At 45.2% G+C, this 25,844-nt stretch overlaps 1 protein-coding gene across 2 annotated transcripts in view; it reads right to left on the bottom strand.

The window, feature by feature from the left end:
* Positions 1-20,293, bottom strand: part of DCBLD1 (discoidin, CUB and LCCL domain containing 1) — a 77,230-nt gene extending 56,937 nt beyond the window's left edge. Inside the window, exon 1 of one of the 2 annotated variants that reach the window (XM_073675915.1) lies at positions 19,959-20,293. Coding sequence is in view for 1 of the 2 variants with exons in the window: in XM_073675914.1 (XP_073532015.1) it covers positions 19,972-20,062 (91 nt within the window). In the remaining variant the exon portion in view is untranslated. The remainder of the gene's footprint in view (positions 1-19,958) is intronic. The other variant, XM_073675914.1, reaches the window with a different exon arrangement.
* Between the last annotated feature and the right edge of the window lie 5,551 nt (positions 20,294-25,844).

Raw genomic sequence — 25,844 nt, 5'->3', positions numbered from 1 at the left:
AGCCACTTACAGACTAGCAGTAGGATATAACCATGTCTGGTCTTAGGGTATGATTAAACAGAGTTGCAGCACATTTTCTGCATATTGAATGGGGATTCTGCTGCAGATGTGAAACTGATTTTACCCTGTGCAATACAAAGGGTTAAATCCATAACAAATTTTGCACAGGCGCAGTTTAGGCATTAAAATCCACACTGCTGGTCAATCTCTATGCAGAATTTTCCACAACATATAAATGAGATTTGTTGCAAACTCTTCTACTTAGCCAGTACTGGACTATGCTGGGGACTATATCAGAAGCAGATATGCAACATGTGAACATACCCTCCAGCTGTGCTCAGACATTGCAGCTGCGTTGCATTTTTTTTTTTGCGGTAAAATCGAGGCAAAAGCACATTGTTTTGCCTTGATTTTTCCAAAATGGCAGCAAAATGCTGCTCTTCTACTGTGATGACGGCAGCAAAAATGTCTAACCATGGCCCTTGGGTGAATGCACACAATGCGTTTTTTTTTGTAGATTTTTTTTCAGAAATGCAGTTACTGCTACGGGGTGAAACATGTTACTGTAAAAAACAGTCAAATAGCTGTGGCCATGAAGTGGTTAAAAAGACAATTACATGTGGCATTAGCGTGCACATAACAGCTTGTGTAAACTTCGTGCTGTAAATACAAAAAACTTTAGTAAAGCCCAGGCCAGATAGTTGTCAGCAGGATTTTCCGGCAAGTCATCATTTCAGAAAGCCATAGAGGTGGCATGTACCAGGGAAGATACAGGAAGCCCTTGTGCCATTAACTAAGCCAAACATCCAAGCACAGCTATAACATAAGCTGCCATAATATAACATGGTGGTAGCGGAGAGCAGGACAGATGAGGAGTCCTTCCATTGCGCCTCATCAGGGGGTAGAATGGCAAATACAGAACACATCCAGCAAGAAATCAAATAAAAAAGAATGCTATTGGATTTATACCTTATACAGTGGCGACCGAAAGTTTAGCATTTCAATTTTTTTTTTTTTAAATTCATGTACTTTTCTGTGCGCAGTCACACAGAGTGACTACAGACTCGTCGTTTTACATCGGACAACCCCCTTAAAACACATCATATGGTTCCAAAGATGTAGGCTTATATTTAGTGCAAATTTTTATGGTCTTCACCAAGGGGCCATGGTGCATCATAGCCTAAAAACACAGCTCTAGAGAATCCTGTGAGCAAAGCCCCCCATCTATAGAACCATAGGGCGGATTTGAAAAACACACCAAATACTCAGGGGAGCAGCAGGAAGAAAATAAGAGCAAAAGCTGGTCATTTTTGGCCTGATGACAGGTCCTCTTTAAAGAGACTGTCAGCACAGAATGACTGTTCACAGTACAGGCGCTCGGTGCTTCATGGCAGGACTAATCTTTATACACACCTTCCCACCTGCTTGGTTTCCATCTATCTCCTCCCTTCTCGGGCTCTATCAAGCCAGAGCTGTCAATCAAAAAAGAGGAGGGTGGAGAGAGGGAAAATAAGCAGGTGGGAAGGTGAATATATATAGTTGGCCCCACCATGAAGCTCCGAGCAGTGGGACTTAGTTTGAACAGTCATTCAGTGCTGGCAGAGTCACTTTAAAGCAAACACGCATGCTATATGTAGTGCTGATCTATGTAAAATGTAACGTTATTGCGTTGTACATTTCTAAAATCAGTGTTGGCATTCATCCACACCGATAATGTGAGCCAGAACATAGCACACATCTGTAATACATTTTTTGGAAAGTATCTAAAATGGATTATGTTTAGTGCGTGCCATTTGCAGCTGCATACAGCTCTGTTCACATCTGCATTATTTCTGTATTTGTGCTTATTTATAAGAACAAAAATATGAAAATATTAAAAAGAGAGGGATCCACTTCATGCCGGACACCAATGAGGATAGAAGGACCTAACTGACTATATTGCGGACTGTCTTGTTTCCGGCATGCTTTACTGTTTCGTATAGCATTTTTAGGTTAATCTGCGATCAACACTCTGAATGGAATATCTAATGCAGATGTGACCAGGGTCTTGGGGAATCTTCCCATTACATAAAAAATATACTGCGACTCCTTTACAATGTACAAACTAACATGAAATTACCTTATAAAGAAAGCTTACACTGATTGTAAGTAAAACTGTTTATAGAGTTTTAGAAATAGGACCTGTGCTCTGTAATTCACCATGGGTCCAAACTAGTCCTAAATTCTGCATAGGAGCAAGGATGACATTCACACTGGCAGAGTTGATCAGCTCTGATCTGTCATAAAAGACTTTCCTAAAGATCCACAGGGCGGTCATTGGCAATCTACATAAGAAACAAGGTCAGCAGAGAAGCAGTGGAGCATGTTGTATTTTGTTTGAAACTGATCAGCGCACTAAAATGCCATTCCTATCCCAGATACTGCTGAGGTCAGCACCAAGTCTGCCAGCTGGTGTCTCTCCAGAACAATACCAAGCAAAGCAAAGGTGGAAATGACAATCTGACAAACCTGCTCACACCACAAGACTGCTTCATGGAAGGATCATATCACCCTGGGGAGCAAAAGGGTAGGCTGTACAATAGGACCGAAAACAGAAAGGTCCAGGAACATTTGCCACAATATAACCTCATAACTGGATACTCACAATCCTGTTCCCAGCAGGATCATAATTAGGGTGTGTTCACATCATTTTTTTAACTGAGTTTTCAGAGCAGAAACTCTTCAAGTTTTCCTCGTAGTTTTTGGAGAGTGTCTGCTCCATAAACGCAGTGTGAGCACGCCCTTACATTGGCTTCATTACATTATTTGCAATGATTTGGATTTTGGCTGTTCTGGATCAGTGTTATTCCTGTAATTAGTGGCGTAGAGCTCATTAGATGCCTAGAAAAGATTCTCCTGCTAATAGTTTGGGCTGTAAAGTCGTATCTAAAAATACAATCACAATGTAAGTATTGGGTTATTGTTCATTTCATAAATATTACTAAACATTTCTCATTACACCAAGAAAACACTTCACAGTACTGCTTATTGGCAAAACAAGACATGGCACTGTGGGATATCAGGAATCACTGTGACTGGAAAAGATCTAATGAAAACTTGCATCAAACAGGACACAGGCAGAATGTGCACCAATGTTCTGTGCAATACCAGTCATCTCTAGGTCCATTAACCACCACTTTTAGCTATGCCACTTTTTCTAGGCATTAAAATGTTGTGAATCGATTAGCACAGCCCAGTCTACCTGACACGTCAGTAATCGGTGGTTGCTGGATGGGATCCCTGAGAACCACCTCTTATTTACCATAATCCACGGCTGCTTTGTTTAGCCGGCCTCTGGCATGATGTCACAGGTGAGTCATGACATCATGCCAGGCTGGCTAATCAAAAGAAGAGCCACCGAGTCTGGTAGGTAAGAGGTGGCTCTCACGGCTCCTGTGCAGCAGCCACAGATTATTGACGTGGCCGTTGGATCGGGTCATGGTAATCGATCCACACCAACTCAACTAGGCATGATTATTTATTTTACTCACTTATGTTTCAAAACTGACAAGGAAGATGCAAAAAATGCCCAAGGCCAAGTTAAGATTGGTGCAGTTCTGTGATAGTCGCAAATATGACAGCAGTGCTGGACTTGACCCACCCCATTAAAGGGTATTCCCATCTTCATAAATTAGTATTGTGAAGAGGATAGTGCTGCTTGTAACTACAAGAAATTTTGCAATTTATGGCTTATTAAAATTCATCTGTTTTTGAGATATTAACATTATTTTCTTTGGAGCCCGACCACTGTAGGACAGCAGGACATGTGCAGTGCTTACAAGCTCTTTCCTATTAAGCCTGTATGCACAGTTTAGCAGCTGGCTGGGATTGATGGAGTGCCCTGTTACCCCCTAAACCCGGCCAGCTTCAGCGGTGGTTGGTCTCCTAGGCAATAAGCAGTAAATAAAAGAAAAAATGCTAATATCTCAAAAAAAAAGTTGCAAATTTTAATAAAAAGTAAACTGGAAAAAAAAAGTTTTTTTACTGGAAAGATCAGACAATAACCATTTATGAGGATGGGATTAATGATTTAAAAATACTTGGTTTATGTCGTGACATCTTTCATGTGCTGCAAAAGAAAAAAAAGTTATGCACGTTTGTAAAGCAAAACCTTTGAAGCTGAGCAATATGGTATAGCTGTAGAACAAAGAATAAGCAGGAAATCCTATGGACACGGTAGCAGAGGCTGTGCTGTGACCACGCTGAGTGGGATGTTATCTCACAGACACTGATCAGTGGAAACAAAGCATTCCCCTGGCAATTTGTGCTGAAAGCAGGACAAACAGATAAAATAATGGCTGCACATACGCCACCCTGCATCCACACATTCCCAACCATCATGATTAAGGAAGAGAATCCCATCAACAGACGCTCGGTTCTTATTAAATGGGGTCATCGGTCATTAAGCACAATGAATGGATAATTTATTTCATTTGCAAAGTGACAGATAAGGACCATCACTTATTAACCACAATAAAATATCATTACAGAAGACTCTTCCTACTAGGCAGCAGGGAACTATCTGTATACTTTATACCAGGAGAGATAAAACAGTCTAGTCAGGTAATTACAAATTAGGGCTCAAACACTGAAGCTTTTCATATCCCTACAATGTCACATTGCATACCACATCCATGTATATGTACGACTTACTGTACCGCATCACATATACACGGATCCAGGACATGTCCAGACAACACACTCAATGCAAAGTTGTGAAAGATCCAGACATTTCAATAATTCCACATAGTATTAACCCCAATTCATCACGGTTTCTACACTTTTTCGGAGTAATTTGTTCTTTATTAGTGGTTTTAGTACCTATGCTTATTCTCTAAAGTTTTGCGCCATTTTTAAAGTTGCATTTAATTTTTTTTTTATTTCTTCCTTGACAATTTTGCTTTTACAGATCTTTTAGATAGATTTATGAAAAGCGACTTTTTCCAAAAGTTGCATTTTTTTGGGCACGTCTCACTGTAGTCCCTGCCTGGAGTAAGGTTTCTGCTTCAGTTATCAAAAACACAGCAAGCAGCCCAGGAAGTGACATATTGCTGGAATTAGGGTCTCTGTCTCTGCAGCATGTAGCTCTTATTATTTGCTGACAGATTCCCTTTAAGGGCAATTTATCAGCAGATATTTGCTATGTAATCTGAGAGCACCATGATGTAAGAGCAGAGACCTTGATTATAGGGATGTGGTTGTGTTTTGCTGTTCCAATACAGTGTTTTATCTGCAGGAGATCATCATAGGACAACTATCCTCATGCCTCCTAGTCCATCCAGGCCTCCAGCACTAATTAGCAGCTTTCTGTCACTACGTAATGTACACAGAAAGCTCTTAATCAGTAGTGTGGGCGAGGTTATACACATCTGAACACTGCTAGATCTGCAGCAAAGAAAACTGCGATTCTATCATAACTGCTGCACCCAATAAACTGAGTCATATATTGCTGGAATCAGGGTCTCTGTCCCTAGCTCATGCTACAGATGGATTACATAGCAAAAAACTGCTGACAAGATTCACTTTAAGGATTGATTCCACAATCTAAAAAAAAGTGTCAAGATCCACTGCACTCACAAAAGTATAGCATGCTTAGGACCTGTTTTTTTACCTTTAAATCTTTATGTTCTCATTGTGTGGGCACTAACTGCCTACTGATATCTCTAATAGTGTGCCTAAAGGTAGGCTATATTCTATAAGGCACGCTGATGCATTTCTATCATATAGTTATGTAAACCATTTCTTTACCATTATGCTCTTACAAGACAAAAAAAAAACACATACCCACATGTCTATACCCTTGTGGCATACAATTTGAAAGCCTGGCATATTTAGTAGAGGCAGCCAAATGCGGACCACCACAGGTCCCCTCGCATATATTTTGAAACAGGAAACCAAGACACTTGTGAGGCATTCTGTTTTCTTACTCCATAAATAGAGCACAAGGCTTCCTTTGGTTGGAAAACACAATGAAGCCAAAAGTATCTCTAGCTTTGAACACCGTCCAAAGCGGTTTCTGTTTACAGTGTCCAATGGCCAAACAGGAATGGTCATCACAGGACTGGGATATACTGGAGCGGCCTTATATCACACATGCTTCCCTGCAACAAAAACAGCTATCTGTAAACACAGCCTTCCCAAAATTAGGGCCACCTATTTCCCAGGTAGCAGCTCAATTCTTCCCGACACCTGAAAACAGGCTTATTTTTTTACTGGTGTCATTCACATTGTGAAGGTTCAGTTCACAAGTATTAAAAAAGTTGAGTAGTCAGAAAATATAGGATCAATCTCAGATTGGTTGGGGCACTATGGGACCTGGCAGCGGCCACTGCACATTGAATGGAGCTGCAAAGTGCAGGCCTGTTCAATATGTATACACCAGACCTTGTAACCAGGGCTGTGGAGTCTGTAAGCCAAACCTCCAACTCCTCAATTTCCATGACACCGACTCCACGACTCCGACTCCCTCATACATGGCTCATGTTTAAGTGATAAATTTACTGTAGCACAGATTCATCTCAGCTAAAAGTCCAGACCCTTAGATCAGGAATAGGACAGACATTTATAGGACATTTCATAACTTTCCCAAATTCTTATGAAAAAATATTCCCCACAAACTGCATTGAACTACTGTACCCACTTTATTATATATTTTAAGAGTCGGAGTCGGTCCATTTTATACCGACACCAACTCCACAGCCCTGCTTGTAACTCCGGGGTATACATATGTCGGACTCAAACCGATCTGACATGGCTGTTCTCGGGATAGGTCACCAATCTTTAAAGGGACTCTGTCAGTATAGAATGAGTGTTCAGACTAAGTCCCGCCGCTCATTTCTTCACTGCGGCCCATACACACACACACACACACACACACACACACACACACACACCTTCCCACCTGCTTGGACTGTCTTAATCCCTACCCCTTCTTTGCTTGACAGCTCTGGCTTCATAGAGCCAGGGAATGGAGGAGATGAATGGAAACCAAGCAGGTGAGAAAGTGTATATAAATGATATACGGTACAGGCAAAAAGTCAATAGTAGCCAGCTTACCTAGATTGTAGTTTCTCCTTGGTCCGATCATCTGCCAGGGATCTGCACGGAAATGAGGGAGGCACACCCTCCTGCAATCGCTTGGAACCAAAACAAATAAAGTCCAGCGGAGGAACCCTTATTTTGGCATTTTTCTTAAAATCTTTTTATTCTTCAACAATCCTTAAAAGAACATCATTTCTTTTTGGACCAGGTATGTACGTACAGTGGGCACTTTATGGCAGTATAGAGGACACAGCTGTCTACGCGTTTCAACCGTATAGGTCTTCTTCTGAGACCTAGAAGACCTATACGGTTGAAACGCGTAGTTTGTTCCTAGACAGCTGTGTCCCCTATACTGCCATAAAGTGCCCACTGTACGTACATACCTGGTCCGAAAAGGAATGATGTTCTTTTAAAGGATTGTTGAAGAATAAAAAGATTTTAAGAAAAATGCCAAAATAAGGGTTCCTCTGCTGGACTTTATTTGTTTTGTATATAAATGATTGCCCAAGCTATGAAGCACTGAGCAGCGGGACTTGTTTGAACCATCATTTTGTGCCAGCAGAGTTCATTTAAAGGGATATTCCCATCTCCAAGATCCTATCCCAATATGTAGTAGGTGTAATAATAATAATAATATTAGCAAATAACTCCAATTAGAAATGTAGTATATTTTTTCTGATTCGCTATGTCTTTTTCCTCATGTGCAGGCATCATGTGCAGTTAGTTAGCTAGTGGTCGTAACCATGGATACCTAAGGTCCTGCGATGCCTGCACATGAGGGTAAGAGACATAGCGAATCAAAAATACTATACTACATTTCTAATTGGAGGTATTTGCTAATATTACTATTATTACATCTACTACATATTGGGATAGGATCTTGGAGATGGGAATACCCCTTTAAGTTGAAAATACAACCAAATAACTGTTGTGGGAGGAAATAGGAGAACCCGGAGGAAACCCAAAAACACGAGGAGAACATACAAACTCCTTGCAGATGTCCTTGGTGGGATTTGAACACAGGACCCTAGTGCTGCAGAGCTGCAGTGCTAACCACTGAGCCACCGTGCAGCCACTAATAATCTAATAAACACTAAACTAGATGGTCAGCTGGTCCCTCTAATATACATTGTATTCAACACTTAATCATATATATTAGATGAGTGACCTGAACCCCATCTAATCTGAATGGAGGTGTCCCAACCCACCCCTTCCGAGGTAAAGAAGAGTTGGGCATGTTGGGCTCGGGCATGTTGGGCTCCAGCATGCCCAACCCTCTCGCAAGAGGTAAGCCACCACCATAGGTGTTCAACAGCAGCTTACTCCATTCTTCCCGCTGACACTGCATGCTGTCACAATTTGGCAGTCTGCCGTCACATAGATTGAATTGAGTCTTTTACCCCAAGTCAGGACAACCCCCTTAATGGGAACCTGTCAGCTGATACATGCATCCCACGGTTTAGGCAGCATGTTTCAGCCACTGGCTGTGCGATCACAGCCCTATATGCTTGTCTCTGGGACACTGTGGCGTTTCAGAGAAAAACATGCTTTTAATAGCCACCGGGGACAGAGCTGCACAGGTGACTAGTCGTACCGGCGGGTCCCCGGCGGCTTCTCCCCGCCCGTTGACAGTGACTGGTAGGCCTCTACCTATACGAGCACGCAGACAGCCCCGGCGGCCATTAAAAGCATGTTATTCTCTGAAACGCCGCAGAGTTTCAGAGACAAGCATATATGGCTGTGATCAAACACTTTGGGCAGCATGTATCAGCTGACAGGTTGAGTCTTCTGCCTGCAAGATACTTTTTTGTTACATTGTATAAGGTTTCATATGAGATTTTTTCCAATGAGACAATATGTTATGATACAGAGACTAGAAACCAGTTTATCATTCTTTGTAGCTGAACTTTCTTATTTACACAATCATTTCTGGAACGATTTTCCCACCCTAATTATGTGTGTTTCATAACAGAATTTACATTATGTGTCGGTGGAAACACATCAGATCAGTCAGAAAACCAGTCTGCAGAGTATCTCAGACAGTGACTAACAAAGGATCTAAAGCATAAATATGACTCTATAATTAGTAATGTGTCCATGAAACCAACAGTCACTTCATACTATATCTGGACGCCATGTGTGTCTGCCATGGCTGCTCTTCATCATGTGATATACACATCTGTATACATTGTGTCATGCCAGCCACATGATTCATGGCATGCAAAGGCTACACTATGACAGTGGCTGATTGATATATAATATGTATTAAAGGCGTTGTTTCAACTTTTAAATGCAATTTTATCCAAAGTGCCTGTAAAAACAAACAATTTACCTCTTTTAAAAAATGTCCCCTATTCTCAAGAACAGAAGGATTTTTAAGGTCATAGCTTATCAATACAGTCTATGACCGTGGCAGGTTTCATAGGCAGCGAGCACACACTTGCAAGCACTGCTCTGAACATGGCCATAGGTCTGTACCCGGCGAGCTTAGTGCCCTGCGCTCCTAAGCTTGCAGCATTCAGGAGCACACTGTTCACACCAGCAGCACGACCATGCTGCTAGCCAAACTATCAGGAAGCTGGGAAGCCAGGGATTGGTGCGCTTCTTACAACACAATATTAGAACAACCCTTTAAGTACATGGTTGCGCTAAATCCAATAGAGCTCAGAACACTTTAATATGGATAATCAATGGATGTGGGTCCTGTGGATTTTTTGGGAAACATTTACTTGCATCTCCCACACCAAGATCCTTGCAAAGAATGTATTTTACACAAGGGTGAACCCATAAGAGTTTTCTGTACTTTTGTGTTTTTTTGGACATTCCTGACAGCTTGTTCGTTGTATTTGACTACAGCACTTAAAGCTTTTTTCCAATGTTTTTGGCTGTCATTTGTACTGGTGTTTTCCAGTCCAGAATGAAGGAAATCCTAGTACTTTCTAAAGCCAAAATGCTCTAGAAGGAGTTCGACCATCTTTTCAGCCTTCCCACTGACTTGTATTGTTAAGTATAGAGCATCTTCAGAGCAGAAAACGCCTGAAGAATTCTTAGGAAACTTTGTTTAGCCACTTGACGTCTTTTGAAACCCGAAGCTGTAATAAGACGCTAAAAGGCCTGACCATTGTAGGCACATACCGTAAGGCTATGTTCACACATTGCGTTTTTGATGCGTTTTTTGATGCAAATTTTCAGCTGCGTTTTACAGTACCAGCAAAGTCTATGAGATTCCAGAAACGTCATGCACACACATGGTTTTTATTTGATCAGTATTTTGTGCTTTGCATGTTTTTTTTCAGAATAGAGCATGTCACTTCTTACAGCGTTTTTCACCCATTGGAAGTAATGATTGGTGAAAAAAACTATGAAAAAAATGCACCAAAAATGAGGTGTTTTTCAGCGTTTTTTGTGCCATAACTAGAATGAATTATTTTTTTTTCACTGAACTTTATGTACATGCATTAAGAGACAAAAAGGACAGTGAACAAAATGCAGCAAACACGCACCAAAAACCAAGCAAAAAAGCAAGAAAAATCCTGATCAAACCTCCTGGCAAGAGATCAGGTTTTGCTGCAGAAAAAAAAAAGCGCAATGTGTGAACATAGCCTAAGGCTGAGTACAAATGTCTATTCGTACATACTGCAACAGTATAGCACAATGTAAGGAAAGGAAGCGCAACATTTCATCTGAGAATTCGCACAGCTGAATTCCTCAACTGAAATGTTAAAGCGATCTACACGTTCTAACAAAGTGAGAAACAGAATTTCATGGGAGTTTTCCAATCTGAAGATGTTACCCAGCCTGCATGACCCCTTAGGAATCAAGACTCGGCCAGTTTCAGACAAACCAATGACAAATTACATTTGTGTTATGATGGACCCAAGTTTCAGGCCAACCTAATGAGCCAAACTTACAACTTCATTGATCCCTATGGAGCGGTCAGAACATTTCATCAGACCCACAGTTGGCATCAAGCTAATAAAAGTTAAAGTTGGAATCACACATTTGGCATAGGTTGGACTTAAACTGGCCTGTCTGTTTCTACCTCCAGGTATTGTTTATTATATTTTTGAGGACAAAGCCAGGAATGGATAATAAGTGGAAAATACCTGTAAATAAAAGTATGAGATGTCTTCTTTTTTGACAGAGTTCACTTTTGGCTGTCAAAAGCAAGAATGTGATAAAAAAGGTAGCCATACTTAAAGGGAACCTGTCAGGTCCCCCATGCCCTCCAAACCAGCAGTATTCAGCCAAGTGTGATAAAACCCCCTCCCTAACCAGCCCTGTGTAACATAATTCAGTGAAATAAATGCTTTAAAAAAGAATTTATAACCTCCGCTTCCCTATGCTAATCAGGGCCTTGACTTGTCGATGGGGCGTTAGTGTCCCCAAACTAGTCAGCCCTCTTTCCTTGATAACATAATTTGCACGAGTGGTGTCATTGCCGCTCATGCAAATCTGCGCAGGCGCACCGCTCATTCCAGCAGTGTCTCTGAAGTTGGGTGTACGCTTCTCAGCTCCAGAGGTGCGCACTGTGCATGTCCAGTAGTTCAGAAGATGGCTTCCGGTCATGCGCAGTGAACCTCTGAACAGAACCCGGGACGCGTACACCTGGCTTCAGAGGATCAGTGACAAGAGGGGAAGAAGCCGCGCGCATGTACGAGGAAGTATAGCGCTTGCCATGACACTGGGCTTGTAAGTTATGTTATCACACCCCTACATGCTAAGTGGGCCGACTAGTCTGGGGACAATAACGCCCCCTCGACTAGTCATATGTCATAAACGGATCTTAGAAATACTTTTTGTAAAGATCTGTTTGTGTGTAATGTAATACAGGGACTGTTAGGTAGGATGTTTATATAAGCAGATACAACTGCTGGTGGTTCTGGGGGCACAGGGGAGCTGACAGGTTCCCTTTAATCAAAAACAACTCCTCCTGGCCTTCACCTCAACTGCCTCGACAAAGCGCCAAGAAACATTACCCGAACACCAAATACATACTAAATGGTCTGTCGACCTTAAGGCCCTGGTACCCATGATGTGAAAGTGACGATTCTGGTGGACCGCCTATTCATCCGACACAGAGAAGGGCAGTTGGAATTTTAATGCCGACTGTTTTTTTTAAGGGGTTATGCCGCTATGATAGGTGCCTTGCAGCATCTTTCTCCGCACTTCCTGTTGAACACATATGGCAGCTCTGCGAACGACCGCTCTGGCTGACAGCTATCTGATGTGCATGGCCTTGTTCAGACAGCCATTGTGACTGGTTCCTCGTGAAGGAACTGCCTGCTGCATTAGTCTGGTCTGGAAAATTGCTCGTGTGCACAGGCACATAGACTATTAATGGTCAGTGAGTTACAAAGTGCGCTCATGGCCAAGCAGATTGACCAAAAATATGGCCGTCTGAAACACTTATATTACTTACCGGTAATGTGTTTTTTTGGAACCCATGACGGCACAACGAGAGAGGGGATCCGCCCTTCAAAGACAGGAATCCTTCAAGATAAAAAGGGCGGCGCCTCTCTCTGCCTCAGTGGATTACAGAGCATGAGAGGACTCTCCGGTTAGAGCACATAATTTTATTAACCATAAACGAATTTCACCCATGTGAATACTCAACACCCACCAACCGGAAGGTGAACACCATAGTGATAGGGAGGGAATATAAAGGTGCCGTCATGGGTTCCGAAAAAACACATTACCTGTAAGTAATATACGTGTTTTTCTGTCACCCATGATGGCACAACAAGAGAATTACAGAGAACTAGGTATGTAAGGGAGGGACCACAGCCCGCAGAACCCTTCTCCCAAATGTGAGATCAGAGGAGGCAGAAAGGTCAAGTCTATAGTGATTATAGAAAGTGGACGGAGATGACCACGTGGTCGCCTTACATATTTGCTCAATGGGAACGTCCGCTCTTTCTGCCCAGGAAGCAGCCATGCCCCGTGTAGAGTGGGCCTTCAGATTGTTAGGAGGATCTCTGCTGATCCCGTATAGGCCATCGTGATGGCTTCCCGGATCCACCTTGATAGAGTGCCTTTTGAGACCTTTGATCCCTTTCGGGAGCCCTGAAAGGAGACAAATAGAGCCCTATCCTTCCTCCATGAGCTTGTGGATGCTAAATAATGTATAAGGCATCTCCTGACATCCAAGGTATGAAATATTTCCTCCTTGCTATTTTTTGGTTCAGGACAGAAGGACGGTAGGGCTATCTCCTGAGACATATGAAATTTGGAAACAATTTTAGGAAGGAAAGCAGGGTCTGGTCTCAAAACTACCCTATCGTCTAGCACTAAGGTAAAAGGTGGATCTGCAGACAAAGCCTGTAACTCACTAACCCTCCGTGCTGATGTTAAGGCCACCAGAAGTATTGTTTTTAGGGTGAGTAATGTTAAAGCGTTTAGCACTAAGTTTAAATCCCAAGAAGGTACCCTTATTATAGGGGCTGGATTGGCTCTACTGCATGCCCTCACGAACCTGGAAATCTATTTGTTACCGGCCAGGTTGTAATTATAAAAGGCCCCTAAGGCAGAGATTTGGACCTTTAAGGTGCTAACCACTAGGCCTTTCTCCAGCCCTTTTTGAAGAAATTCCAAAATGGCCGTTATGGGACCCCCCCCAGGGAGAATCCCTGAGATGACAAGAACTTCTTCCAGACTCTACTGTAAATTTTAGTAGTGATTGGTTTCCTACTACCTAGAAGAGTAGTAACTAGATTAGATGAGAAACCTCGACCCTCTAGCAATGACATCTCAAGTTCCAGGCCACTAAGTGCAATCCTTTCACCTAAGGATGGAATATAGGACCTTGAGCAAGAAGGTCAGGAATCTCTGGAAGAATCCAGGGGTTCGTGACTGACATGCTCTTTAGCCAAAAGAACCATGGTCTCTTGGGACAGAAGGGGGCTATGAGGACCACTCGAGCCTGATCCTCCCGGATCTTCCTCAACACTGCTGGAATTAGGCACGTTGGGGGAAAGGCATAGGCCAGACTGAAATCCCATCTGCACTGGAAGGCGTCTACTACTAAAGAGTTTTCCGTGGGATTCAGGGAGCAGAACTTTTTTAACTTGCTGTTCTGACGAGTCGCAAACAGGTCAACCTCTGGAGACCCCGACATGGCCACTAGCTGGCGGAAGACAGATTTAAGAGTCCATTCTCCCTGCAATAATGGCCTGCGACTTAGAAAGTCTGCCTTCGTGTTGTCCTCTCCTCTGATATGAAGGGCCTTTAAAGAGAGAACTTTTCCTTCCACTAGAGAAAATATCCTCCCCGCAATCTGCATTAGTGATTTTGAGCGAGTTCCCCCCTGGTGGTTTACATATGCCACAGTGACCTGGTTGTCGGACAGAATTTTTATGTGATGCCCTCGTAGAAGGGGTAAGACGCTGATTAGTGCCTTCTCTACTGCTCGTAGTTCCCACATGTTGGAAGACTCCAGACTCTCCTCCTCTGACCAATTCCCTTGTATCGGGCAGTTGTCTAGGTGCGCCCCCCACCCCCTGGGGTTGGCGTCCGTAGTAATCACTCTGGTAAATTGGGGAACCCAGGGGACGCCTGGCTGGAATGTGTTTGTCTATAACCACCAATACAGAGACTGAATTACATTTTGTGGGAGTGTTAACCTGCCCTCTACATGTCCCCTGAGGATGATTTCGTTCTTTAGGACGTCCCATTGCATTTCTCTTGAATGAAATTGGGCCCAGCATACCGCTGGGATGCAGGAGGTGAGGGACCCCAACAGAGACATGGCCCCCCTGAGAGTCATTACTGAGTCTGTTATGGCTATCGAGACTAAATTTTTTATTTTCTCTCTTTTCTGCTCGGGCAGGTGGCATACCTGTCGAACCGAATCCAGAGTAAGGCCTAAAAAGATCTGAGTTGTCTGCAGGATCAGTTTTGATTTTTCTAGGTTTAAACACCATCCTAAGTTTTTTTAAGATGGTGCACACCTGATCCACTTGGGCCAGGCAGTGATCGTAAGTTTTGCTCACTATTAGGAAGTCGTCCAGGTACGGAATGATCAATCTGTTCTCCTCCCTGAGATGAGCCGTAACCTCCGCTATAAGTTTTGTGAATATGCTGGGCGCTACTGCTAGGCCGAAGGGAAGAGCTCTGTACTGGAAGTGCTTGACGACTCACTGTACAGTTACGGCTACTCTGAGGTATTTTTGAAAGTCGTGATGGATTGGCACATGGTAATACGCATCCTTTAGGTCCAACACTGCCATGTAGCAGCCGGGGAATAGAAGGCTTATCGTTGATTTTATCGTTTCCATCTTGAATGATAGAATGTTCAGGAATTTGTTTAGGCCTTTCAAGTTGAGGATGACTCTGTATGAATTGTCCGGCTTCTTTATAAGGAACAAGGGGGAATAGAACCCTCTTCTTTCTTCTTGTGGTGATACCTCCAGCAAGACGTTCTTTTGCAGGAGACCTGAAATCTCTTCCTCCAGTGCCTGCTGTTCTGGTAGAGAGGATCTTAAGGCAGTCTGGATACATTTCTCTGGTGGGTTCCTCAGAAATTCCAGTTTTAAACCTGATTTTACTAAATTGAGGATCCACTTGCTGGAAGAGATCCTTTCCCAGGCTGGAAGGAAGAGAGAGAGCCTCCCTCGCACCTGGGATAGAGTGTCATTTTGGCGGTTTGCGAATATCCTGGGAGGGCCTGCCGAACAAAAACCCTTTCCCTTTCCTGGAACGATCCTCCCATCTAGATTGTTCTGTGGACGTCCTTCTGCAGCCAAATTTCTTCCTCCGAAAGGACTGCTTAAAAGTTGAGAAGGAAGATTTAAGAAATCCTTTTTTGTTGTCACCTGCTTTCTCCAGAATTGTATCAAGAGAGGCACCGAAAAGAAAATCTTCTTCACACGGAAGAGAACATAGCTTTCCCTTCGTTTGCATGTCCCCCAGGCAACATTTCAGCCAGACTGCTCTATGGCTGGCATTAGACAGGGCCGCAGATCTTGCTGCTAATCTGGCAGAATCCGCAGAGGCGTCCGATAAGAAGCCCGCTGCTCCTTTTTCAATACGGGTAGAGGCCAGAATGGAGTCCTGTGACTCGTTCTTAACCTGGTCTTCTAACCTGTCTAACCAAACCATAAGGGATCTTGAGGTACAGGTTGCTGCTATGGCTGGTTTCAATGCCCCTGCTGATGACTCCCAAGTACCCTTAAGGAAGGTATCTACCTTTCGGTCCAGTGGGTCCTTCAGCATCCCTGTGTCTTCAAAAGGGAGAGAAGATCTTCTAGAAGCTTTGGATACCGCAACATCCAGCTTCGGGGCTTTCTTCCAGGAAGCGGTATCTTCCTCACCTCACTAAAGGGATATTTCCTTTTGAAGGAGGATGGAAGGGGACCCTTTTTCTCCGGCCTATCCCACTCCTTCCTGATAAGTCCCTGCACCTTATCATTAATCGGGAAAACTCTATGTTTTTTCCGATCCAAGGTGCCGAACATAATATCCTGTACCGATTTTTTTGACTTCTGGTCAACTAACCCCATTGTGGACCTGACTGCTTTTACAAAGCTATCCACACTTTCCAGGGGAAAACAATGACCTGAGCCTGCCTCGCTATCCGAAGAGGAAGAGTCAGTGGAGTCATCCAGCATTCCCTCGTCGGATTCAGAGTCTGAAAGGGTTGGTGGGGTTTTTGCCCTATGGGCCTGGGATGCTTGGGAAAATGCCTTAAACGATTTTTCTACCTCAGACCTAATAAGGGTTTTTAGATTTGAAGAAAAATCAGGGGTTCCCTCCGAAATTGTTTCCTCAATACATGGCTGGCATAATCTTTTGGGCCAGTCTTTAGTCAAACCCCATTCACACAAGGCACATACTCTGTAATTGGATTTCTCCGTACATTTTTTAGGGACATCCTGACCATATAAGGGAGGAAGGAGAGGGAGAGAGAGAGACAAAACAGAAAAAAGTCTACATTAATACGTCGACTTTCACGTAGCTCACTCACCACCCAGTAGATAAAGACAGGGTACCGGAACGGGAGGCAGGACGGTATCCAATACTTCTCCTCGGGAGACCGCGGAATCATCGATCCTGCAGGAGCTAGGCCGGCTGGATCTTGAATCCCTGGTGCTGAGAGTCCCAGAACGCCCACTGCTCCTGCTCTGTGGTGGACGCTGCTCCTGGGTGCGCTTCTGGCGCCGAGGCTGCCGCGGCTGCTCCATCTCCTCGGGCTGCTGCAGCTACAGCTGCAGCATGGACTGCTGCTCTTGCTGCTGATGCAGTGGGGAGGGCTGCTGTGAGGCCATTACGGTGCACTGCGCCCCTGCCTGGCCGGTGATCTACCCTTAAGTACCCTTATTGTGCCAGGAAGATCACTGGCCGGCGTCCGCGCAGCTTCCGGTGCCTCCCCCGAAAACTACATCTGGGGGTCAGAGGTCCCGGCGCGTGTCATCGGGGCGTGACTTCCGGTTTCGTCACTTCCGGTCGCGCCCCGTGACGTCACATCCGGGACGCGGGGTTTGCCGGCTACCATGCTGTGTAGGTGCCGCAAACCCCCGCCCGCACGCAGGGAGACCACATGTCGACGCCCCCCCGTGGCGCTTCCAGGAACCACGGGACTGGCCGCAGCAGAGACTGTGCCCGGCCACCACCGACCGGCCCCGGCCCAAGTAAGCTTGGACTTGCTGCTGTTGCTGCTGACCACTGTCCTTGAAGGGCGGATCCCCTCTCTCGTTGTGCCGTCATGGGTGAAGAAAAATAGGTCTTAGTCTAATGGCGGCATTTAATTTTGTTCTAAAGTCATGGCTTCCATGTTCGCTGAATCTATATAGGGGTTTTACAAAACACAAAAAAGGCACACACTCCCCTTGCACAGTTATGCGTACAAAAAAATCCAAGCAAGATGTTCTTGCTGCTGTTCCTGGTGTCTGTTATTGTCTGCGGTGCTGACATCACGTCTAGAGCCATAGCCAGTACGTGAACGTGATTCACTGACGAAGTGACATCAGCGCCACAGACAATAACACACAATGGAAGTAGTGGCAGAGACTCATTGTTGGACCTGGGGAGGGTGAGTAAAGCTATGTTTGATTTTTAAAACAAACGGCAGCCAGGGTCAGGGATTTTCTGAAACCAGAAAATCTCTTTAATGGTAACACTGGAATCATCCGACATGAAGTGCGGCCACTGAAAACACAAGATGGGAAAACTCAGCAAACAATGACCAAAACCCTTAGGTTATATTCGCACTGCGTCTTTTTTCAGGTGGTCAAAAATCTCTACATTTCAAAATGTTTAAAAAATACTCAAAAAGACGACTTGGTGTTTTTCATAGCTTTCCAATTGACTTACCGTATATTGTAAAGCATTGAGCATCTTCCTAGCAGAAAACGCCAGAAGAATGGACATGTCATTTTTTTTTTTTGTTTTTATTTTATACGGTAATAGCTGAACATATGAACTGAAAGTTGTTTTTCCATACAAATGAATGGGACAATTCTTTCTAGCATTTAAGTCAGTGCTTTTTATGGTGTTTTTATGAGCGGAACTGCTCAAAAAATGAGAGAAAAAAAAATGCAGTGTGAACTACAAGCAGACCTGTAATATGAGCCATACATGTAAGTATAGATTCACATTCCTATAACCGGTATGCCCATATTAGAGGTCTGAAAAGTCCCAGGGGCTGACAGATTCCCTTTAAGTTACTTGAACAAGCCCTGGATCAGTCGATTTAAAAAAAAAAAAAATTGTTAGGCCACGTTCACGTGTTCTGTATTTTTACGCCAAAACCAGGAGTGGGTGATAAATCCAGAAGTGGTGACGTGTTTCCATTATACTTTTCCTCTGATTGTCCCACTCCTGGTTTTGGCTTACAAATACTGAATGTGGCCTTACAAAGTCTCTTTCAAATCTTTCTACTATTTCATTTTTACTGTTCATATGTTCAGTCTTTTAAGAATTTTTTTTCTGAAGTGGACTTCACTTCTTTGAAGTAGATCCTTAAGGAAGCCACTCAAAAGGCTACAAAAAAATAAACGTCAGGAAAAAAAAAAAAAATCTTCATTCCATTTCAGAAAAAAAGGGTTTTCCCATGTTTTTTGTGACATCTTTTTTTTCTGGCATTTTTCTCACTTTAATGAGGAAACCTTGATGGCAAAACTCTCCAAAAGACGCCGGGCGTCTTTTGAACTTTCCTATTGACTTGTAAATTATAGAGCATCTTCCAAGTGGAAAACTCCAGAACAATGGACCGGTCACTTCTTTTAGTCGCTTGGTGTTTTTTTAGAAACCTGAAGTGATTAAAAGACGTTCTAAAGCCTGAACATGTGCACAGCAAGTGCTTTTTACACAGAACGTAACGCCAGGGTCCATTCTTCAGAGAGTTTCCCGACAGGTTTTTCAGGTGGTCGCTGCCTGAAAGAGGCATTGTGTGCACATACCCCAATAGAGCGTTCTTACATAGAAGGTAATGTGGCTCCATTCTTCTGAGAGTTTCCCGACAGGTTTTTCAGGTGGTTGCTGCCTGAAAGAGGCGTTGTGTGCACATACCCCAATAGAGCGTTTTCTGATGCAGTTTTCACTAGAAAACTAGTCAATTTTGGACGCCTCAAAATCCTCCATCTGCACGTAGCCCCCCATTGTGGTCATTAATCATTGTGCCCATTCACTTACTATAGGGCCATCAATAAGAACATCTGGGTGACATCTCAGGCCACATATACATGTATACACACAGTGCAGCAAAGACTTCCACATACTGAAGACACAAGGATCCGGATATAACCTGCCATAAGAGCTAGGACCCCACTGCTGTCACCCAGCTCTGCAGACCTATGTAGTCAGCCATTCACCCAACTTTCCCAGGAACAGACAGAACTTAGGAAACAGTTGATTAAAACAGAAGGAAAGAAGCTGCTCACAGGTAGAACTCACCCGGGGTCTCCGCCAGCAGCAGTGCAGGGGCTGTGAGCCAGAGCAGGGGCAGCAGTCCGGTCACCGGCAGAGTCCAGCGCGGAGCGGCCATTGCACCAGGTACACTCCAATTCACCTGGTAAGAAGTTTCCCGCAGGCTGAGACTACGAGCACCGGGCAATGTCTACACACAGCGAGCGCCGGCCTCTCCATTCAGGGCAACTCCACATGGATAAGACTCAACCGTCCCGGGCGCCCCCTGTGCGAGCTGTACTCCCGCACCGCCCGCACCAGCCTCCGCTCCTCCCGGGGAGGGAGTGCACTGCACTGAGGACGTAGCGCTGCCCCCTGCTGGCCAATCGCCTCACTGACACACAGGGCTGACCTACACTCATACACTGTATGGAGACTAAACTGATACGGTGTGCTCAGATTATATAATACTCTGTATACTACTAGTGTGCTCAGATTATATATAATATAGTATATAATATTCTATATACTGCTAGTGTGTGTGCTCAGATTATATAATACTCTATATACTAATAGTGTGCTCAGATTACATATAATATAGTATATGAACTAACAAGCAGAGAAAGAACGTGCAAATAAGCAGTGATCACTAAAATAATAGATGAGAAAAAGAGATGTATATATTTTAAAGTGCATTAATTAATTTTATTTGAACATCATCAGACACAAGTAAAGGACATACCAACAATTTAAAACACCATTAAAAAAGTGGAGTGAACCACTATATGAGGAGCCAGCTACACAAGAAACCTTTCCATGGTATGAAAGAATAGAGTGCAAATAATGCACATAATCAAACCAGCCGCACAGGCTGTATTAAATATCTGTAGTGGTCAATATTTGCACAAGCCCAAAACAAGAAGTGGTAAATTTCACACTATGTTTACATGATCAAAATAAGTAAAAGTTTTCAATCAATTGGTAAATGCCTATTCCCCGTGTGCCCGGGTGCCAGGCCAAAGGTGTAATACACGTTCAGTTAGAATAGTCAAAGTGCAGATAATGATTGTTCAATAAGCAAACAATATACCAATAATAAATATCCACAAAAAAATTAGTTAGTCACCATGACTATAAGGGCAGGAAAAGTAACTCGCCACACAATATGACAATCTAGACCCGCAACAGTGGGCACTGAGGTCCCAGCTTCACTTTCCAGAGCACATGCTGTCTTAAATTAAGTATATGCATTTAGGGTCATGTTGCAGGTCTAGATTGCCACTCTGAACTCAGGGGCAGACATAGACTGTAGTGGGCCCCTGTGCAAGAAATTTTTGGGGCCCCCCCCCTGCCCTTCATAGGGCAACAAAGTTATGTAAACATAATCCCCCCATGTGCATCTCTCACCCCCCCCAAGTGCTGCTCTCATCCCCCCTATGTGCATCTCTCACCCCCCCCTGTGCATCTCTCATCCCCCCCTGTGCATCTCTCATCCCCCCCATGTGCAGCTCTCATCCCCCCCTGTGCATCTCTCATCCCCCCTGTGCATCTCTCATCCCCCCTGTGCATCTCTCATCCCCCCCATGTGCATCTCATCCCCCTGTGCATCTCTCACCCCCCCATGTGCAGCTCTCATCCCCCCATATGCAGCTCTCATCCCCCCTGTGCATCTCACCCCCCCGTGCATCTCATCCCCCCGTGCATCTCATCCCCCCCGTGCATCTCATCCCCCCGTGCATCTCATCCCCCCCGTGCATCTCATCCCCCCCGTGCATCTCATCCCCCCGTGCATCTCTGATTCCCCCCACTCCTAGTTAATTAATTGTATTTAAAAAAAATAAAACTTGTTATACTTACCCCCATGCGATCCCTGCGGAATCCTGGCGCTCGTCCACGTCACTGCCACCAGGTTCTCCTGACTTCCGGCCATGTGACGGCGCCGTCACATGACCGGAAGTCAGGGCAATCATGAAGGCGCTGCCGCAGCAGCGCTGCACTGCTACACAGAGGAAAGCAGTGCTGAGATGTCCCGGCGCTTAGCGCTCAGCATGGGGCTGGGGGCCCAGGGCCGGCTCCAGGTTTTTGTGGGCCCCGGGCAAAAGAGTCTCAGTGGGCCCCTTTAACACATACCACGATTCATGATGCACAGATACAGAAGAGAAATATATATATAGTACAATGCAAAGATTTTACTTCTTACATGACATGAGTGATATCTATTGTAAATTCCACAATAGCTCAGAAACCAGCGAATCGCTCCACACAGTATACTGGCCTCCATAAAATGCTCCATACAGGAGACTGGCCCCCATAAAATGCTCTATATAGAATACTGGCCCCCATAAAATGCTCCATACAGGATACTGGTCTCCATATAACGCTCCATACAGGATACTGGCCCCCATATAACGCTCCATACAGGATACTGGCCCCCATATAACGCTCCATACAGAATACTGGCTCCCATATAATGCTCCATACAGGATACTGGCCCCCATATAATGCTCCATACAGAATACTGGCCCCCATATAACGCTCCATACAGAATACTGGCCCCCATATAACGCTCCATACAGGATACTGGCCCCCATATAACGCTCCATACAGAATACTGGCCCCCATATAACGCTCCATACAGAATACTGGCCCCCATATAACGCCTCCATGCAGGATACTGGCCCCCATATAATGCTCCATGCAGGATACTGGCCCCCATATAACGCTCCATACAGAATACTGGCCCCCATATAATGCCTCCATGCAGGATACTGGCCCCCATATAATGCTCCATGCAGGATACTGGCCCCCATATAATGCTCCATACAGAATACTGGCCCCCATATAATGCTCCATGCAGGCTGTTCCCTACACATAATGCCCCACGCAGGCTGTTCCCCCACATAATGCCCCATGCATGCTGTTCCCCCCACATAATGCCCCATGCAGGCTGTTCCCCCCACATAATGCCCCATGCAGGCTGTTCCCCCCCCATATAGGATGTCACCCCCCTTATAATGCCCCATGCAGGATGACACCCCCCCTTCCTTATAATGCCCCATGCAGGATGTCACCCCCCCTCCCTTATAATGCCCCATGCAGGATGTCACACCCCTTCCTTATAATGCCCCATGCAGGATGTCACACACACCCCCTCCCTTATAATGCCCCATGCAGGATGTCACCGCCCCCTTCCTTATAATGCCCCATGCAGGATGTCACACACCTCCCCTCCCTTATAATGCCCCATGCAGGATGTCACACCCCTCCCTTATAATGCCCCATGCAGGATGTCACACACACCCCCTCCCTTATAATGCCCCATGCAGGATGTCACCCCCCCTTCCTTATAATGCCCCATGCAGGATGTCACACACACCCCCTCCCTTATAATGCCCCATGCAGGATGTCACCCCCCCTTCTAATGCCCCATGCAGGATGTCACACACCCCCTCCCTTATAATGCCCCATGCAGGATGTCACACACACCCCCTCCCTTATAATGCCCCATGCAGGATGTCACCCCCCCTTCCTTATAATGCCCCATGCAGGATGTCACACACACCCCCTCCCTTATAATGCCCCATGCAGGATGTCACCCCCCCTTCTAATGCCCCATGCAGGATGTCACACACCCCCTCCCTTATAATGCCCCATGCAGGATGTCACACACCCCCACCTCACCCCCCTCCATTATACTGCCACAGGCCTCCATACAATAAAAAAAAAAATCAAATACTCACCTCACGTCTCACCTGCTGCCGCTGCTCTGGACCCCTCAGCGTCGCCCGCCTCATCCTGCACTGCGCTGTGACTGCTCAGGAGAGAGCGTGGTGTAAAGACGTCACCGCGCCCTCTAACCTGAGATGTCACAGTGCAGCAGCCGCTGAGGATGCAGGAGCTGCTGCGGAGGCACGGAGAGGGGTAAGTATTGTTCCGGGTGCCGGTGCCCTGAGCACGCGGGGGGGAGCGGGCGCTGACACCGCTCTCCTCCGCTCACGGGTCCCATAGCGCGCGGGGTGCCCGACGGTGAGGGCCCCCCCGCCTGCTCAGGGCCCCGGCATTTGCCTGGGTGCGCCGGGTGCTAACACCGGCCCTGCGGGGGCCCCATGAGGAGACGCACACGACCGGCCGGGCCCCATACTGGAGTCAGGACAGTCATGCCCTGATGGCGGCCCTGCTGGAAGCTGGAGGGGCCCCCTCTCCCTCGGGGCCCCCGTTCAATGAACGGGCTGCACGGGCGGTAGGTCCGCCCCTGACTGAACTTATACTAGAAATAATAAAGCATTGTATGGATACTAAGCAGTATGAGCAGCTCCTTGAGCAGCATATTCACGCTGAACTTTCCTCCCACCTTTCATCTAACTCGCTCTTCAACAACCTACAGTCTGGCTTCCATCCCCACCATTCCACTGAAACTTCCCTGACCAAAATCACTAACGACTTACGTACAGCCAAAGCTAACAGATAATTCTCTATACTCCTCCTTCTAGACCTGCCCTCTGCCTTTGACACAGTTGACCACTACCTCCTACTACAGATTCTCTCTTCCTTTGGCGTCAAAGACCTTGCCCTCTCCTGGATCTCCTCATACCTTTCTAACTGCACATTTAGCGTCTCCCATTCCCATACTACATCCTCATCCCACCCTCTCTCTGTAGGAGTCCTACAAGGCTCTGTTCTAGGACCCCTACTCTTCTCCATCTATTCCCTTAGCCTGAGGCAACTCCTAAAGTCGCATGGCTTCCAGTATCAGCTATATGCCGATGACACTTAGATCTACCTTTCTGGTACAGACGTCACCTCTCAGCTGTCCAGAATCCCGGAATGTCTAGCAGCCATATCCTCCTTCTTCTCCTCTCTCTTCCTCAAGCTCAATGTGGACAAATCTGAACTCATGATCTTTCCTCCATCTCACGTATCCTCCCTACCTGATCTATCTATCACAATAAATGGCATCACGCTTTCCCCTGTATCGTAAATCAGTTGCCTCGGAGTAACCCTTGACTCTGCCCTGTCCTTCAAACTGCACATCCAAAGCTCTCGCCACCTCCTGTCGACTCCAGCTCAAAAATATTTCCAGAATCTGTTCTTTCCTCAACCCTCAATATACTAAAATGCTTGTGCATGCCCTCATCATCGCTACCCTCAACTTATACAACGTCTTCCTCTGTGGCCTACCTGCTAACACTCTTGAAACTCTCCAGTCTGTCCTCAACTCTTAACTCTGCTGCCCGACTAATCCATCTCTCTCCTCACTACTACTCTGCTTCTCCCCTTTGCCAATCTCTTCATTGGCCTCCAATTCCTGAGCGTATCAAGTTAATACTGACCTACATAGCCGTTCATAACCTGTCTCCTCCATATGTCTCCAAACTAAACTCCCAATATGTTCTCTCACGTAATCTCCAGTCTTCTCAAGACTTCCTTCTCCACACTCATACGATCCTCACCCAATCGCCTCCAAGACTTCTCCCGAATATCTCCCATCCTCTGGAATTCTGTACCCCAACATGTCCGATTATCCACCACATTGAGATCCTTCACACGGAACCTGAAAACCCATCTCTTCAAACAAGCTTACAGCCTGCAATGACCACACTGCTACCTCAACACCGGAAATACTGCAACCTCCTAACCTACTGTCTCCTTCCCCATCATCCTGTATAATGTAAGACCGCAAGTGCAGGGTCTTCTTACCAGTTTGTCATTGTTAGTTTGTTTACTGTCAATTTTATTTGTATCTTGTATGTAACCCTTTCTCATGTACAGCACCATGGAATCAATGGTGCTCTAAAAATAAATAATAATACTATTGTGACAAGCAGAAGTAGTGCTGTTGCAGAGTGTGACATGCAGAAGTAGTGCTGTTGCTTTAAAAGCATTCCGCAACTATTAGAAGTAACACAAGCACAGGAGACAGG

The sequence above is a fragment of the Phyllobates terribilis genome, unplaced genomic scaffold, assembly GCF_046119375.1.
Source record: "Phyllobates terribilis strain yellow unplaced genomic scaffold, ASM4611937v1 Scaffold_3__8_contigs__length_932513732, whole genome shotgun sequence".
NCBI classification, from domain to species: domain Eukaryota; kingdom Metazoa; phylum Chordata; class Amphibia; order Anura; family Dendrobatidae; genus Phyllobates; species Phyllobates terribilis.
The sequence above is the reverse complement of the archived record's forward strand: the minus strand, read 5'-3'. Positions and strand labels throughout refer to the sequence as shown.